The 17615-nt window shown below is 54.4% G+C and overlaps 2 protein-coding genes across 7 annotated transcripts in view; one reads left to right on the forward strand and one right to left on the reverse strand.

Annotated features, from left to right (window-relative positions):
- TOP3A (DNA topoisomerase III alpha) overlaps positions 1 to 3931 on the forward strand; it is a 39808-nt gene extending 35877 nt beyond the window's left edge. For 4 of the 5 annotated variants that reach the window (XM_054535218.2, XM_063717905.1, XM_063717907.1 and 1 more), the window contains one exon: positions 1482 to 3931. In XM_054535218.2, the coding sequence (XP_054391193.2) occupies positions 1482 to 1660 (179 nt within the window). In that variant the 3' untranslated portion in view covers positions 1661 to 3931. 5 annotated transcript variants of the gene reach the window in all.
- A 5895-nt stretch (positions 3932 to 9826) lies between these two features.
- MIEF2 (mitochondrial elongation factor 2) lies at positions 9827 to 15822 on the reverse strand. Of its 2 annotated transcripts, none has more exons than XM_054535169.2 (4): positions 14669 to 15579; positions 13519 to 13672; positions 13137 to 13299; positions 9827 to 12675 (listed from the first exon to the last, which is right to left on the reverse strand). In XM_054535169.2, the coding sequence occupies exons 1-4, from the start codon at positions 14680 to 14682 to the stop codon at positions 11621 to 11623; spliced, it is 1386 nt and encodes a 461-aa protein (XP_054391144.2). In that variant the 5' UTR covers positions 14683 to 15579; the 3' UTR covers positions 9827 to 11620.
- Between the last annotated feature and the right edge of the window lie 1793 nt (positions 15823 to 17615).

Here is a 17615-nt window from a genome sequence, read left to right on the forward strand (position 1 = left end):
TGGGACTTGGAACTGGCTACCAGTGCTAATGGGGCCCAGAGATGGCCATTGCAGTGAGAGACCCACATTTGAAGTGAGATGCAGTCTGGCCTCTTGTCTCCCCACTTGGAAGGATATGGTATCTGACCTCCAGGCTGGCTGACTGACTGTCCTGGGTAAATGAGCAGCTGGTCTGGAAAGGCCTGTTGAGGGGACAGGAAGGGATCCAGAGCTGGACTTTCCTGCATGGAGGTGGGCCACAGGTTGCTGGTCATAGGCTGCTTGTCTTTCCCACCCTACCACACAGGCCAGCTTGCTTGGGTTTCTGCCTCTTTAAAAAGGGCCGGCATGAAACTCCACTTACCAAGTGAGTGTGGGACAATGTCTCCAAAGCTTAGGATTCTTGAGGGAGAGGTGTCAGGTAACATAAGGCAGCAGGCACATCGCACCTCAACCTTACAGAGTTGGACACAGTGTGAAGGGAGGCTGGCTGGTGGGGTGTACATGGCTGTATAAAAATTGATTCAGCTGGTTGGGTGCGGTGGCTCACGCCTGTAATCCCAGCACTTTGGGAGGCCTAGGCAGGTGGATCACGAGGTCAGAAGATCGAGACCATCCTGGCTAACACGGTGAAACCCCGTCTCTACTAAAAATACAAACAATTAGCCGGGCATGATGGTCGGTCCCTGTAGTCCCAGCTACTCTCTGGAGGCTGAGACAGGACAATGGCGTGAACCCAGGAGGCGGAGCTTGCAGTGAGCCGAGATTGCACCACTGCACTCCAGCCTGGGCGACAGAGCCAGACTCCATCTCAAAAAACAAAAAAAGCTGGGTATGATGGCTCACGCCTGTAATCCCAGCACTTCGGGAGGCCAAGGCGGGCAGATCACAAGGTTAGGAGATCGAGACCATCCTGGCTAACACGGTGAAACCCCGTCTCTACTAAAAATACAAAAAAATAAAGTAGCCGGGCGTGGTGGCGGGTGCCTGTAGTCTCAGCTACTTGGGAGGCTGAGGCAGGAGAATGGCGTGAACCCGGGAGGTGGAGCTTGCAGTGAGTGGAGATCACGCCACTGCACTCCGCACTCCAGCCTGGGCGACAGAGCGAAGACTCCATCTCAAAAAAAAAAAAAAAAAAAAAAGTTGGTTCAGCCTTATCGTCTGCTGCTCCTTTTTTTTTTTTTTTTTTTTGAGACAGGGTCTCGCTCTGTTGCCCAGGCTGGAGTGCAGTGGTGGGATCACAGCTCACTATAGCCTCCCAGGCTCAGGCATCCTCCCGAGTAGCTGTGACCACAGGCATACACCACACCTGGCTAATTTTTGCATTTTTTAAAGACAAGGTTTCACCATGTTGCCCAGGCTGATCTCGAACTCCTGGGCTCGAGCAATTCTCCTCCCTCAGCTTCCTAAAGTGCTGGGATTGCAGGCATGAGCCACCATGTTCAGGACTTGCCACTTCTGCATGTCAGTTCTAACCTCACCCCTCCTGACTCTCCCGACAGGGACTTCTGGAGCCCTGTCCTGGACAGGAGACAGAGGAAGAACCCTGGGGTCGGAAGCCAGAAGCAAAAGGCCCCGGGCCAGTTCCTCAGACATGGGGTCCACAGCAAAGAAACCCCGGAAATGCAGCCTTTGCCACCAGCCTGGACACACCCGTCCCTTTTGTCCTCAGAACAGATGAGCTCAGGGTAGGGTAGAGAACGCCACTTTCTCAGACCTGTCCCCTTTGTGTTTAGAAATGAGTTAACCAGGACCAAGTGGCCATTTAGTGTCCTGGAAACTTGGAGGACAGTGTTGGCCTTTGGAGTCGGGCCTTGTTGTGTTAAGGGGCACAAGGTCCAGACCACTCTGGAGCAGGCCAGCTCTGCTGGACAGTAGCCCTCTTCTCAGGCCTCAGGAGTGACCATAGCCACTGCTGAAAAGTCACACAGCTGCTCCCTCGGACCCCCCAAGGATGGTTGCTGTTAGCAGAGGATTGGTGCAGTCCCAGCTGAAGCCCACTGTGTGCCAAAGGAAGAAGCTCCCAGGGCTGCTTCCTTCACCTCCAGAAAGCCCCAAGTGAGCCACCAGCACTCATGGGGCAGTCCCTGTCTAGGCTGCCCAGGGCTTCTCATAGACGTCCTGAGAAGGACGGTGTAATGCAAGGAAGTGGCTGTGGTAACACTGATCCTTCAGAAGAAGCTTCATTCCCTCTTTATCTAGTTAAGCCAGGACACCCAGAATTCATTGCTTTAATAAAGAACCCAGGCCGGGTGCAACGGCTCATGCCTGTAATCCCAGCACTTTGGGAGGCTGTGGTGGGTGGATTGCCTGAGCTCAGGAGTTCGAGACCAGCCAGTGCAACACGGTGAAACCCTGTCTCTACTAAAATACAAAAAATTAGCCAGGTGTGGCGGTGTGCGCCTGTAGACCCGGCTACTCAGGAGGCTGAGGTAGGAGAATTGCTTGAACCCGGGAGGCGGAGATTACAGTGAGCTGAGATTGCGCCACTGGACTCCAGCCTGGGCGACAGAGTGAGACTCAGTCTCAAAAAAAATTTATAAATTTAAAAAAATAAAAAGAATCCAACCCCGGCAGGGCGTGGAGGCTCACACCTGTAATCCAGCACTTAGGGAGGCCAAGGCTGGAGGATTGCTTGAGGTCAGGAGTTCAAGACCAGCCTGGGCAACATAGTTAGACCTTGTCTCTATTTTTAAAAATATAACCAAGCACAGTTGTACACGTCTTTAGTTCCAGCTGCTCAGGAGGCTGAAGTGGGAGGATCCTTTGAACCCAAGAGTTTGAGGCTGCAGCAAGCCATGATCACACCACTGCACTTCCAGCCTGGGTAACAGAGTAAGACCCTGTCTCGCAAACTTTTTTTAAAATGAAAGAATCCAACCTTTTTTTACCCTGACCTGTGAGAGTGCAGAGGGTCTGGGGAACATTTGCAGAAGCAACGGGTACCAGCCAGTGCTGGAAGGAGCTCACCCTGGGAGGTCTTGTCAGCCTCTGTCCTTCATGGCTGTCCCTTGTGTCCCATGTGGACAGCCCTTCCTCCCTTTCCACATGGAGCCCAATTTCTTCTCACCCCACAGATGGTCCCTGAGAGCAGAGGAGTTGTCCAATGAAAGGTTCAGATTCAGATCACTAACTTTCCATCTTCCAGTTTTTCCAGTGGTGGCCATGTTCCCCGTTTGCCTTCACAAAAACCTTGTGAATAATACAAGCCATATGGACTCTGATTTACAGTTTAGAAGATGAGCAGAGGTGGGTGTGAGTTGCCCAGTCATGTTGCTAGTTGTTGAAGAAAGTAGGATTGTTCTCAGGTCTTGGGCTCCTGGCTCATAGACCAGTGGCTCTGTGTTCTGATGGGGTATTGGGGAGGATTTTTACAAATGCAGATTCCTGAGATTGTTCCTGGAACATCTCCCAGTGGGTGTGGGTTGTGGCCCTGTGTGTGTGATTTTGCCTGTCCCAGCTCTGGGGAACCACCAACCACTTTTTGTCTCTGTGGGTTTACCTACTCTGGATATTTTGTTTAACTGGAATCATACCAGGCTGGGCGCAGTGGCTCACGCCTGTAATCGTAGCACTTTGGGAGGCCAAGGTGGGCAGATCACCTGAGGTCAGGAGTTCGAGACCAGCCTGACCAATATGATGAAACCCCGTCTCTACAAAAAATACAAAAATTAGCCGGGCGTGGTGGCAGGCGCCTGTAATCCCAGCTACTCAGGAAGCAGAGGTTGCAGTGAGCTGAGATCGGGCCATTGTACTCCAGCCTGGGCAACAAGAGTGAAACTCTGTCTCAAAAAAAAAAAAGAAAATGAAATCCTACCGTACATGACATCCTGTGTCTGGTTTCTTTGACTTGGCTGATGTTTATCAGGCTCATCCACATTGTAGCATGTCAGTCCTCGATGTTTATGGCTGATAGTCCACTGTATGAATATACCATTTGTCAGTTGATGGATATTTGGGTTGTTTCCACTTTTTGGCTATTGTGAATAGCACTGTTGTGAACATTGGTGTATGAGTGTCTGATGACTAGTTTTCAGTTATTTTGGGAATATGCCTAGGAATGGAATTGTAGTTTTATACCATAACTCCATGTTTTGACTTTTTGAGGAACCTCCAAATTTTCCACAGTGGATGCATCATTTTACACCCACCAGCAGCGCACCCAGGTTACTGCTTCTCCATATCCTTGTGAACACTTGTTCCTTTCCTTTTTTTGTATTATAGCCATCCTAGTGTTTTGTCATCCTAGTGGGTATGAAGTGGCATGTCATTGTGGTTTTGTTTTGCATTTTCCTAGTCATTAATGACATTGACCATCTTTCCACAGGCTTACTGGCCATTGGTATACATTCTTTGGAGAATGTCGATTTAAGTTCTTCACTCATTTTTTATTTTTTATTTATTTATTTTTTTTTGAGATGGAGTTTCACTCTTGTGCCCAGGCTGGAGTGCAGTTGTGCGATCTTGGCTCACTGCAACCTCTGCCTCCTGGGTTCAAGCAGTTCTCCTGCCTCAGCCTCCCAAGTAGCTGGAATTACAGCATCCACCTCCACACCCAGCTAATTTGTTTTGTATTTTTAGTAGAGACGGGGTTTCACCATGTTGGCTAGGCTGGTCTCAAACTCGTGACCTCAGGTGACCCACCAGCCTCGGCCTCCCAAAGTGCTGGGATTAACAGGCAGGAGCCATCACACCTGGTCTCTTCCCCCATTTTTAAATTGCGTTGTTTGTCTTTGTTGTTGAGTTGTAGGAGTTCTTCATAGTTTCTGGATATCAGATGCCTTTGTGGTTTTCACATCTCTGCAGGCAACTCCTGTGTGTCTCAAAATCAAACTGCAGGATTGGGCTGCACCATGGACTGGGCTAGGCATCTGAGATCAGGCAGACCCAGGCTCAGCTCCCACTTCCTGGCCTGCTCTGCCACCCTGGGTGTGCGGCCTCATCCCTGGAGCCCCAGTTGCCTCATACGTAATGGGGTGTCCTTGTTCATATTGAGGCTCTCTAGTGAAGGCTTACAGTCAGGCACGACTGCAAATTAAAGCTTCACAAATCAAACCTGTTGGAATTTCTAAGTCTCTCTCGATGGCCCACTCAGGTTAGCAGCATGCAGCTCATCCTACCCCGTCGACATTGACTGGAAGGGTGTTTAGTCCCTGTGTTGAGCCACATCTGCAGCTTGTGCAATGCAAAACCAAGGAGAAGAAAATGACCCCCCCACCCTTGCTGGATCTAGCTGAGACTAGGCACTGGCCAGGCTGTCACCTACAGTGGTTTCAACCTCCTGCTGCTGGCAAGACAGCATCTCCTGTCCTTTTTGTGCAGGAACCATAGCTCTGTTGGGTTAAGTGCTTTCCTCTACCAAGCAGCTAACCTGGCCTTGAAACCTAGTCTCTGATGCCATGTCCCCCCAAGCCCCATCAGAGTTTTGTAAAAAGCCCCTCCCTGCTCTCCACACCAATGCTGAGAGCCCATGGGGTAACTGGAGGCTTCCCTGCCATCTTGGCAAAGAAGCCTGGCTGACGTCCTGCACATGCTTCCCCAGGTGACTGCTTGCACTTAACAGCAGAGGAAACGAGACCACCCCACACAACTTGTAGCAGTTGAGGAGTCTCTGCCTGATCCCACCCCAGATACTTAGAGCGTCCAGAATTAAAAATAAGCCCTGTCACCAACATCCGGCTCCCCCAGTCCCCAGAGCCAGGCTCAATGTGCCCAACAGCGCTGGGGCCCGCACCTGGAGGCACTGGCTTTTGAGACACTGGGCAGAGAACCCACTGCCCTTTGGGATGAATTCACCACCTGCCTCTTATAGAATCCGGCCGAAGACCTGGGATGTTCACATTCAGCTGGATCTCCAGGTTTCTTAGACTGCAACACAGGTGGCCCCAGCTCAATATGCTCACCAGGGTGTTGCCACTCACCTGTTGACCGTCCCTACCAGGGACAGATCTGTGCACCCCATCCCCACCTTAGACCACCAGCTCACACGCAGGTGGTGGTGGTGCAGTGGTTAATGTTAGGTGTCAACTTCACTGGATTAAGGGATGCCGAGATGGCTGGTATTTTTTCTGGGTGTCTGTAAGGGTGTTGCCAGAGGAGAGTGACATGACTCGGTGGACTGAGAGAGGAAGACCCACCCTCAATGTGGGTGGGTACCATCCAATCAGCTGCCAGCACGGCCAGAACAATAGGTGGAAGAAGGGGGATGAGCACCTTGCTGAGTCTTCTCCAGCCCTCTCCCTCTTCCTGTGCCAGATGCTTGCTTCCTCTTCTCTGCTGTTGGACATCAGACTCCAGGTTCTTCGGCCTTTGGACTCTGGGACTTGCACCAGCAGCTTCCTGGAGCCTTCTGCCACAGACTGAAGGCTGCACTGTGGGCTTTCTGGTTTTGAGGCTTTTGGACTTGGACTCAGCTATGCTACCGGCTTCTTTCCACAGCTTGTAGATGGCCTATTCTGGGACTTCACCTTGTAATACTGTGAGCCACTTCTCCCTAATTAACTCTCTTTCTATATATACATACAGCCTATTGGTTCTGTCCTTCTGGAAAACACTAATATAGAGTCAGGGTCTGGCCTGCAGTTTGAACCTGGAAGGTTCCTTCTGAAACCCATGCAAGCGAGCTCCAGTGGCCTCCCTGCCTGCCAGAGGCCGCAGCCCACTGAACTAATTGGTCTCATCGTCTCAGGATTTCGGCAAGCAGTGCAGAGATGACCCAGTGCAGGTCACCTGAGTCACCGGTGTTTGTCTTTGGAACACACCTGGGTTTTCTCCACTAAGCCTTAGCTTTCTCAAGGAATTAAGATTGTATATATATCCTGATTACAAAAGAAAAGTGTCATTAAAAACGCAAATGTTGGCCGGGCACAAGTGGCTGACACCTGTAATCCCAACACTTCGGGAGGCTGAGGCGGGCAGATCATTTGAGGTCAGGAGTTCGAGACCAGCCCAGGCAACGTGGCGAAACTGTCTCTACTAAAAATGCAAAAATCAGCCGAGTGGGGTGGCGTATGCCTGCAAACCCAGCTACCCAAGAGGCTGAGGCAGGATTGCTTGAACCAGGGAGGTGGAGGTTATAGTGAACAGAGATTGGGCCACTGTACTCCAGTCTGAGTGACAGAGCAAGACTCCGTTTCAAAAAAAAAAAAAAAATGTTGGCTACACACAGTGGCTCACGCCTGTAATCCCAGTACTTAGGGTGGCTGAGCTAGGAGGACTGCTTGAAGCCAGGAGTTTGAGACCAGCTTGTAATCCCAGGGGTAATCATGGCTCACTGTAGCCTCGCCCTGCTAGACTCAAGCCATCCTCCCACCTCAGCCTCCTGAGTAGCTGGGCCCATAGGTATACACCACACCTGGCTATTTTTTGTAGAGATGAGGTCTGACTATGTTGCCCCTGCTGGTCTCGAAACCCTGGCCTCAGGCAGTCCTCCCGCTTCAACCTCCAAAATGCTGGGATTACAAGCATAAGCCACCGTACCTGGCCTGTTTTTTTGTTTGCTTTTTTAAATATTAGCAGCAGACATGGAAACGAGCTGAACAGGTCAGCTCTATGGGAATAAATGGTCCCCCTTTGAGGAAAATCCCACAGCAAGTATTGCTGAAGAGAAGTGCGTACAAGTGGATTTACAAAAAGGAAATGCTATTTGGTCAAATTGATTACAGTTAGTGGTAGAGGATCTATGGGTGACATTTTCAAAGGACTACATTTAGATTCTCCGTTTTTGGAGTCCTTTTTTTTTTCTAAAATCTTCCCTAGCGACCCTTGCATTCTGAGCAGGGGTCGTCACTGCCTTACCACAGTCATCAAGGATCCTGGCTCTGGGTTACTTGGTGAAGGTAAAACAAGAAATTTGAGTCACCACAGTGTTAAGACACTGAGGCCTAGGCAAGCGCATACCCTGCTCCCAGGCAGGCAGGGCAGAGGCCATCCCTGCCTTGCGGGGAGGGGAGTGGGTGGGATTTCACAGCCCATCAGGACAGTCCGGGACCCAGCAGCCCAGGGCGTGAGGTCATGCAAAGCTCCTAGCAAAACAGTGATTTGTTTCCAGTTCTCTGGCTAGAAATGGAAGACCCAGACATTAACCTTGGCTAGGTGATGAAACCACAAACATGAACCATGAACACTTTTAACTCATCCTGGATTTTTTTTTTTTAAGCCATGGTATGAGACAGGAAATTTAGAGCTACCTGAAGCAAGTGGCCTCTACATCAGGCTTGTGTTGGGGTCTGGTCGTCGAAGGAGTGGGACTCGAGACTGAGCTTGCTTCCCGGACAGCTGCACTCTGACCAGGGGCTGGAGTGGCAGCTGGGAGCACCTTGCTGTGCTGGGGCTTGGATGTGGCTGGAGGGTGGGGCATAGCTTAGGCCCACCAGTCCTCCTTCCCAGGCATTATGTTAGCACTGCCCACCCCAGTTAATCGTCACAAGCACCTGGGGTTGGGTATTACGTGACCCTCTCCAGTTAAGAGATGAGAAGACTGAGGCACAGGCTCTGCCCCAGACTGTTCCCTTGCTGCCCCAACACTGCCAAGGAAACTGCTCAAAGCTCTCCAGCATCAAGGCATCAAGTGATTGGAATGGACCTCAGCCAAGTGTCTCCTACCTTGGACCCTTATAATATCCTCTGCAAGGAGCCCTTGTGCCCGCCTCTTGCTCTACGCCCAACACCCAGAGGCCTACACCACTATTCCATTTGCTCGGCACAGTCCTGCTTCCCTTGGGTCCTGTAGTCACAGCTGGAAGGGGTAGGGGAGTCCCCTCAGGACATAAGTCGGGGAAGGACCAGCAGGGTACGAGTGGCACAGCTAGGCTGGAAGCAGCCCTGCACACAGACCAGAGCCCTCCCCAGCCCACATCTGTCATCTGGTGATAGGAAGTGAGCCCTGGCTTTGGCTCTTGGGGGTGGGAGGGTTAAGATGCCCTGGCCTCTCACCTGCACAAGGCGGGGCAAGTTTCCTCCTCACTTGTGCAGCCACAAAGAGGTGCAAGGGAGGCAGAGAACACAGGTTTCTGGCCAGGCGCGGTGGCCCATGCCTGTAATCCCAGCACTTTGGGAGGCCAAGGCAGGCAGATCACAAGGTCAAGAGATCAAGACCATCCTGGCCAACATGGTGAAAATCCATCTCTACTAAAAATACAAAAATTAGCCGAGCGTGGTAGCGCGCGCCTGTAGTCCCAGCTACTCGGGAGGCTGAGGCAGAAGAATTGCTTTCACCCAGGAGGCAGAGGCTGCAGTGAGCCGAGATCGCACCACTGCACTCCAGCCTGGGCGACAGAGTGATACTCACTCTCAAAAGAAAAAAAACACAGGTTTCTAAAAACTGAGGAGCATGGCTGAAGGGCTGTCAACAGCCCACTGATAACAGAAAGTATGGTGCAGGGCTCAGCAGTTCAGCCTTGTGGGAAGAAACATCCCAAACTGGCTGGTTCCCATTACTAAAGCAACACCAAGCTTTTCATCTTTTCCTTCCACTTACCTTGTCACGGACAGAAAGTCTGTGTCCCCTTCAGCTTGTATGCTGAAATCCTAACCCCCAAGGCACTGCTAACAGAAGATGGGGTCTTTGGGACGTCATTCGATCATGAATGTGGGCCCCCACCCCATGGGTGGGCTGTTTCCTTACAAGAGACCCTAGGAGAGCATTTCCCCGCTTCCTCCACATGAGGACTGCTAGATTGGGGACACCTGTGAACCAGGACGTGGGCTCTCACCAAACATGGGATCTGTTTGTGACTCACTCTTGGATTTCTAGCCTCCAAAATGGTAAGACATAAATTTCTGATGTTTATAAGCCACCTAGTCTATGGCATTTTGTTATCACAACCCAAACAGACTGAGATGCTAATTTATTATTATTATTTTATTTTATTTTATTTTATTTTGGAGACAGCGTTTCACTCTTGTTGCCTAGGCTGGAGTGCAGTGGCGCGATCTCAGCTCACCACAACCTCCGCCTCCCAGGTTCAAGCAATTCTCCTGCCTCAGCCTCCCAAGTAGCTGGGATTACAGCCATGCGCCACCATGCCCAGCTAATTTTTTTTGAATTTTTACCAGAGACAGAGTTTCTCCATGTTGGTCAGGCTGGTCTTGAATTCCCAACCTCAGGTGATCTACCTGCTTCGGCTTCCCAAGGTGCTGGGATTATAGGCGTGAGCCACGGCGCGGGGTCAAGATGCTTTTTTATTTATTTATTTTTTTGAGACAGAGTCTTGCTCTGTCGCCAGTCTGGAGTGCAGTGGTGCAATTTCAGCTCAATGCAACCTCTACCTCCCGGGTTCAAGCAATTCTCCTGCCTCGGCCTCCCAAGTAGCTGGGACTATAGGCGCGTACCACCACGCCCAGCTAATTTTTGTCTTTTTTAGTAGAGTTGGGGTTTCATCATGTTGGTCAGGATGGTCTCAATCTCTTGACCTCGTGATCTGCCCGCCTCGGCCTCCCGATGTGCTGGGATTACAGGTGTGAGCCACCACACCCAGCCAAGATGCTACTTTTTAAAGTAAACTCTACCACCTCCAATTGACCTCAAGCACTCTTGCCAAAGTGCCAGGACAAGCCACAGGACTTACAGAAAACCCTCAACAGCTGCGTTATGAAAGCACCAAGACCCCCTTATCCAGCCTGAGTTACATATACGTTAGAATTTTTTCCTTTTATTCTTGTTCACATCTTCGAAGCAGAGCTTCGTTTCAGCAGGAAGGATGCCAGAGGCAGGAGGAGGGTCACTTGGGAGGGGAGGTGGAATCTCCCTCCTCTAGCCCCCTTGCTACCTCTTAACAGGCTTCAAAGTCAGAATACAGCCATCAGCTGAGAGCAGTTCATTTTGGCACACTGGGAGGCCGGCTGTGCACACCGGACCTCTCTGGTGGTGGATCAGGTCCTCTGCTCTCCAGTGGGGCCTGGAACAGCTCCAGTGAGATGCCCCAGCTGTGGGCTGGGGGCGCAGCACAGAGCCTCAGCTCCCCCAGGACCCTCAGCTGCCTGAAGAAAACACTCACCTGGCTGGAGGAAAAAAGGGCCTTGCCCTGAGGTATCAGGTGGGTGGCAAGTCACACTGAGCTCCTGCTCAGCAAGAAAACTAAACGCACAGAAGACAGCAGGAAAATGCCATCCTTTAACAGCCAAAAATCTGTCCTTCAGGGGCACCAGGTGACTCCAGCCCCTGGGGGACAGAACAAACACACCATACCTACCACCAGACACCAGACGCCTCAAAACGCCTGGAGCTGGGGCTGGAGAAGGCGTTAAGTCACCTTCTCTCAGCAGAAATGTGAAGCTGGCCTTCAGCTTCTGCCCAGGATGGCAGAAACCACATTCTGTTGGTGGACTGGTTGCTGGTGATAGACAGAGCCAAGGTCCTGGGGTTGGCCCCAAGGGCTGAAACAGTGCTTGCAGGAATGGCTGGCACTCCAAGCTGCCTGAGGCAGCCCAGCTGCACTCAGGTGACAGTGACCCAAGCTCTCTGGACTCAGGGTTTATGGCCACCGTAGCCCAAGCACATCCCAATGCCCTGGGTTTAAGTAATGTACCCTCTTTTGTTCTGGCTAAAAGCTAGAGAAAAACCACTATTCAAATCCCTGGAAGGGAGGTGGGTGCAGCTCCCCAGCATTAGAAAACATGGCAGCCACCCGTTCCCACCCACCTAGAGCAGCCCCTCGGGCTCCTGTAGGCCACTGTATAGCGCGTAGCCAATGTCGTCAATCTCCTCCTCACGCAAGTTGCTGAAGAGGTTCACGCTGGGGTTGAAGTGGCAGGGCAGGCTGGCCTGCTCCAGGCTGCCAATGAGCAGCTCCAGGGCTTGCAGGAAGCGCTCACCCAAGGCCTCCTCCGTCCAATCCACGTTGTCCTCCCCCAGACGCAGGACCACCTGGGTCAGGTGACCCCGGCCTAGCTGCCCCAGGGCCGAGCAGCCATGGCAGACAGCACACAGCAGCAGCAGCAGCCGCCGGCGAGTCCCAGCGTCACGGTCGTCCAGGGCTCGCAGCCTAGCAGCCTCCACTGGATATAGGTCCTGCAGCCAGAGGTTCCCCGCCAGCCCCTCCAGGGGCCAGGCCAAGAGGAGGCGGTCATCAGCATCGACCCCAGGGACTGCCACAAGCACAGCCACAGTGAGCTCCAGGCGTTCGTGCTGCACCTCGAGCAGCAGCTCCTCCGAGGCCATGCTGGGCCGGATCAGGCACCCGAGAAGGCTGCCAATGGCCGGCCAGTTGACAGAGGCAGCCAGCACCTTGCGGAGTAGCTCCAGCAGGACGCGGGAGGAGAGGTAGCCCCCGACCAGGAAGCGGTCCCAGGGGCTGCTTCCGCGGGGGCAGAACTCAAGCTGAGTCCTGCGCACGGCCCAGCAGCGAGGGTCCCTCGCCACGGTGTCCACGCCCGGCACCAGGCTCCACAGGCCGGGCTCCAGCACCAGTGGCACCAGGAGACGCACATGGTCCGCAGCCCCCGCCTGCAGCCCGTCGTAGAGCGGCCCCCCAGGCACGAATGCCCCAAAGGGCAGTTCTGGGAACTTGCTCTGAAAGTAGGCCTGCAGCTCCAGGGCAATGTCACCAGCCAGCTGTTTGGCCAAAGCCACCTGGGCTGCTGGGATGGTCACACGGTCCCGCTCGAAGGCCAGCAGCCTCTCCTGCAGTGTCAGACACAGCGGTGCTGGGGAGCTGAGCTGTGGTGTCACCTCAGGATCACTTTTTGCAGGCCCTTCTGCAGAGTGAAGGGGCAGGGAACATGTCGGAACAGCCTGTGATTAGTTAAGAAAACACCACCGAGAACTAGCTGTGTGATGTCCCAGGGCCTCACTTTTCTCACCTGCAGTGGCACCTGAGAAGGCACTCAGTTCAGGTCCTCACATATAGTGAGCGCTTGGTGACGAGTTCTCATTGCCCCAGAGTCCAACACCCTGGCTAAAACAGCTTCATGCAGAGTAGGTAGGTATGTCACGCCCCTCTGGGCCTCAGTTTCCCCATCTAAAGCTCCCCACCATCACAACGCTGCCACCTTGCTCCAGGAACAGGGCAAAGAAACACCACCCCCATTAAATATCTGAGGAGCCCACAACCCAGAGAGAAGCAGGGACTCGCGCAGGGCCACACGGTCAGTCAGGGCAAAGCCTGCGCTGCATCTCTTGAATGTGACACCAAAAGAGGAGAAGGAGTGCCACTCACCTGGGGCAGACGATGAGGGGGCCAAGGGCAACACTGGCTGGCTAAGGGCAGCAGGTGGAGGCCGGGGCTGCAGGTGTGGTGTGGCCTTGAGCAGGCTCAGTTCCTTCCAGCTGTCTGCCTTGGTGTCGTCCTCATCCCGCGGGCTAGTGGCCCTGTCAATGAACTGCAGGCACAGTCACACAGATCAGTGTATATGAAGTCTGGGCAGTCACAGCAAAGCCCAAGGGCAAAGCAGACCAGCGTGCTGGGTGGAGAAGCAGGTGCCCTGGGCTCCCATGAAGGCCTGGGGCAGTCCCCACACCTCCCCAGGGCCCCTCTGAAAAGCCCAACCCTGTTGTCCTCCTCTAGGAGCTTCAGACATGACCCGCCCACCTGGCCTTACCCGCTTCACGGCCAGGGTGGCAATGCCCAGCACAGCAGCCCCGCCCACGCCCAGCACCAGGCGGGCATTGGCCAGAAGGAAGTCCACCATGCTGCCCAGCCCCTCGTCGCCACGCCGCTTCCCCCGTTTCTGGGAGAACTCTGCCATGGTCTGCCTGTAAGAGAGCCAGAGGTGAAGGGGCAGCTCAGGTGCAGGTGGCCAGGCTGGGAGAGGGCTGCTGTGGACAGGTGCTCTGGCTGTCCTTATGCTGGGTAACAGAGCTGAGCCCATGACGGGGGGCTTTCTGAAAATTTCTCAGAGAAAGGGGCCACCCATCCACAGGGGAGGACATCGAGGCCCTGGGAAACCACGTAAAGCACCTGAGAAAGGGCAGGGATGGGATATGAGCTTGGGTTTGGGGGTTCCAAGCCCCTATCTCTCATGAGGAGATGAGGGAGCTGCCAAGCCCCTTCTCCCAAAGCTGCAAACAACCTACTCCCTGGAAAGAAGCTCGCAAAGGCCCTGAGGCTTGTGCAGGTATAGGAAGGGGCCTCTCTCCCTGGAGCCCACCCTCCAGGACCTCTGACATCACCAGGGTGTCATCATCACCACCTCTATGTTACAGAGCTACAGGCTGCCAGCTCACTAGTGAGTGGTAAGGTCTCCAACCCATGACTGCAAGGCCTCCAGACTCTCCGCCCACAGAGTCTGACGGATTCTCCCTGTGCCAGGTGCCCAGGTCCTCAGCAGCAGCCTCATCTGAAGGTTCCTAACCAGAGAGCACAGCAGCCCTCTATGATAACCTCTTCAGAAGAGCCCAAAGTCCAGAGAAGACCAACCATTTGGGGCCCCAGCCAGTCTGGGGGACCACTGGGACCAGTTACCCCCAAATCTTGACAGGGTAGCCCCAAGAGGTAGAGCTAGCAAGTCAGAGCACGGGCAGAGTGAGACAGCCCAAGCTGCCCAGGCAGGCCAATGCAGATGTGCTTGTCAGGGTTGAAGCCCCTTTAGCAGGGCAGAAAGGGCTGCCCAGTGCCTCTGTACAGGGGGCTCTCTGGGCCTCTCAGTCTTGGGACAATGTGTAGGTAGTGGTGGGTGATGCTTCTCAGCTGCCGGAAGGCCAAGCAACAGAGAAGGTAAGGTGGGGCTGGGCCCCAGCCTGTTTGCTCACCTGTAAGATGGCATAGGCAGCAGTGAGAGGCAGATGTGGGCAGCCTTGAAGTGTGTGGCTGGGTGGGGGCCAGCACTTGAGAAGTGGAGGCAAAGATCTCCTAGGGCCCAGTCCACGTTCCTCACTTTCTGCGAGGGGGACACCACCCTCAGGCCCTGGGAGCTGAGAAGGGCTGGGACCTTAGGACATCAATTAGACACCAGGCAGAACTTTCCTGGGGAGGCCTGAGCAGATGACCATGAGGTCACAGCCTGCCCGGGCACCAAGGACTTCTACCTGCCCTGCCAGAGTGTGGGTGCCAGGGGCCCAGTTGCCAGGTGACCAGATGCCTGGAGTAGCTGAAGCCTGAAGCGCTGTGTGACTCAGCCCCGTACACCCGCCCATTCGCCCCAGACTAAAAATAAGACGGTCTCTGGGGCGATCCCAGGCCAACCGGGTGACCCGCCACGGCCCCAGGGCCGGTTTCAATCTCCTCATCCGTGACTCGGGGATCAATACCGCCATCCGCCCCCAGAGAGACCAGGAATCTACTTTGCAAACTGTAAAGCGCTTTAAATACTCCCAACCTGTCTAAATTGAGACTCAGCCCCACCACTGGCGGGGTCGCGCAGGCCTCAGTCCACAGCCTTCCAGCTCCGAGAAGCGGGAGAGGGCACGGGTGGTTGAAAATAACCCAAGTTTGCGCAGCTGGGCCCTGGAGGCCGTTTGGCCTTCCCTCCTCCGCCAAACCTGCCTGCCCTGGGCCCGGGCGGAGCAGGCCGCGCAGCAGCCCTAGGTGGGCGGGTGACGCCCCGTTCGCAGGGTAAACCAAGAGACCGAGAAGGGAAGGGGGCTGGGCTAGGATTCGAACGCGGCCCTTGGTCCCCCAAAGGTCCCCTCCCCGTCTTCCCCAGCGGTGATCGCGGGCCACGCCCCCGATCTGCGTTCCGTTGCGCGCCAAGCCCCGAGCCCGGTGACCCTGGGGGCCGCCCCGCCGCGCTCCAACTGTACCTGCGTGGCAGCTTCCGCACAACGACCAGAGGAGGCAGCGGGACCACGGCCCCGGAGCTCAGACCAGCCTGGGAATGGAACGTGAAGAACCCTGGAACCCAACGTCTAGGGCCCCAGGGGCGGCCGCGGACTTAGCAGCACGCAGACAAACAGGCCCTAACTCCAATCGGAGCGCTCGAGTCCAGCGCACAAGTGCCAAAATACTGCGCGGCTCAGCCAATGAAGGGCAGGCCCCGCCCCCCAGCCGATAGACGCGCTCCCTCTGGGGCGGGACTCCTTGACGCAGTCTGGATTTAAAGGTGCAGGGCTGCATTCCGAGACCGCGAACAGGTGATGTGACAGGCGGCCATCCAGGATGTCTGTGCGTTGTAATGTGAGCCTCCGGTGTGGAGGAAGCTGTCTGGGTCCCGTGCCTTCCGGGGACCAGGTAGAGAGGCTGCACATGGCTAGAGGCCCGGCACATCCAACCTCTTAGGTCACCTCTGCGAGAGAGTGTCTTGGTGGCCTCATTCTTACCTGTGGGCCTGAGGGGCACAGTGTGGCGAAAGCGCCTACCCCTGCCACCTGCTCCGTGCGACCTTGTGTGGGCCATTCTCCACCTGGGCATCAGTTTTTCTCCTGTAAAATGGGGACACTAGACACCCTCCTCCCCTGCGAAGGAGGGCTGGGCATATAACAGCTGTGGCTCATTTATTGGGGTCCTGCTATGTGTCAGCCAGGGCGAGCCCCCTTGAACAGCAGGGACCAAGACGGATGCTTCTCTTCTGGAGCCTCCCTTTGTAGGGGGGTACGAGCACAGGGGTGCTGACACTAAGTGGGAATAATAACCTGGCACACAAAACAAAACAAAACGGAATAATAACCTGCCACTCACTGAGGGCCTGCTGTATGCTGCGAGCTACACGTGCATTCTTTAATTTGCTTATGGTGACAACCTTAGGAAGTATTTTACAAATGAGGAAACTGGGTAGGGCGCAGTGGCTCACGCCTGTCATCCCAGCACTCTGAGAAGCTGAGACCAGAGGATCACTTGAGGCCAGGAGATCAAGACCAGCCTGGGCAACATAGCAAGCCCCCCGTGTCTACAAAAAGTATAAATAAGGCCGGGCGCAGTGGCTCACGCCTGTAATCCCAGCACTTTGGGAGGCCGAGGCAGGTGGATCACGGGGTCAGGAGATCGAGACCATCCTGGCTAACACAGTGAAACCCCGTCTCTACTAAAAATACAAAAAAAAAAAAAAAAATTAGCTGGGCGTAGTGGCGGGCGCCTGTAGTCCCAGCTACTTGGGAGGCTGAGGCAGGAGAATGGCGTGAACCCGGGAGGCGGAGGTTGCAGTGAGCTGAGACTGCGCCACTGCACTCCAGCCTGGGCGACAGAGCGAGACTCTGTCTCAAAAAATAATAATAATAAATAAAATAAATAAATTTAGCCAGGTGTGGTGGCCTGCGCCTATAATCCCAGCTAGTCGGGAGGCTGAGCCCAGGAGTTCGAGGCTGCAGTGAGCTATGATCACACCACTGCACTCCAGCCTGGGCAGCAGAGCAAGAAGACCCTGTCTCAACAAAATAAAAACAACACATGAGGAAACTAAGTCCAGAAGCAGGAGAGCTAGGACCCGAGGACCCAGGTGTCTCACTACCACCAGTCAGCCAAGTACAGGCACTTCCTGGGCCTCTGCGCCCCGGGGCCAGGGTTTAGAATCTCTCTGAGGTCAGGGCCAGCTTCATGTGCTGCAGCAGCGCAGGGCACGGTGCCTCGACCAGCGGCCGTTACGGCCCCTGCCCTGGGACGCTGGGACTTAAGCCTGGAGATTGTGGAAGCCTCCAACTCCAGCACAGGGGGGCCCGCACTCCTTGATGCCACCGCAGTCTTCCAACAGACGGGGAAACTGAGGCCCTAAGAGGCCTAAAGCCTACATTTCCCCACGGAACGCGGCGGGCGCGGGCGGGTTAAAGG

This window comes from Pongo abelii, chromosome 19 (assembly GCF_028885655.2).
Source record: "Pongo abelii isolate AG06213 chromosome 19, NHGRI_mPonAbe1-v2.0_pri, whole genome shotgun sequence".
Classification (NCBI taxonomy): Eukaryota; Metazoa; Chordata; class Mammalia; order Primates; family Hominidae; genus Pongo; species Pongo abelii.

Excerpts from the sequence above, each read along its gene's own strand:
- MIEF2 (XM_054535169.2), bottom strand. Across the intron at positions 13,300-13,518 it reads CCACCCTGGCCGTGAAGCGG|TTCATTGACAGGGCCACTAG; the intron begins GTAAGGCCAGGT and ends CTGTGCCTGCAG. Across the intron at positions 12,676-13,136 it reads CCCCTCATCGTCTGCCCCAG|AAGGGCCTGCAAAAAGTGAT; the intron begins GTGAGTGGCACT and ends TTCACTCTGCAG.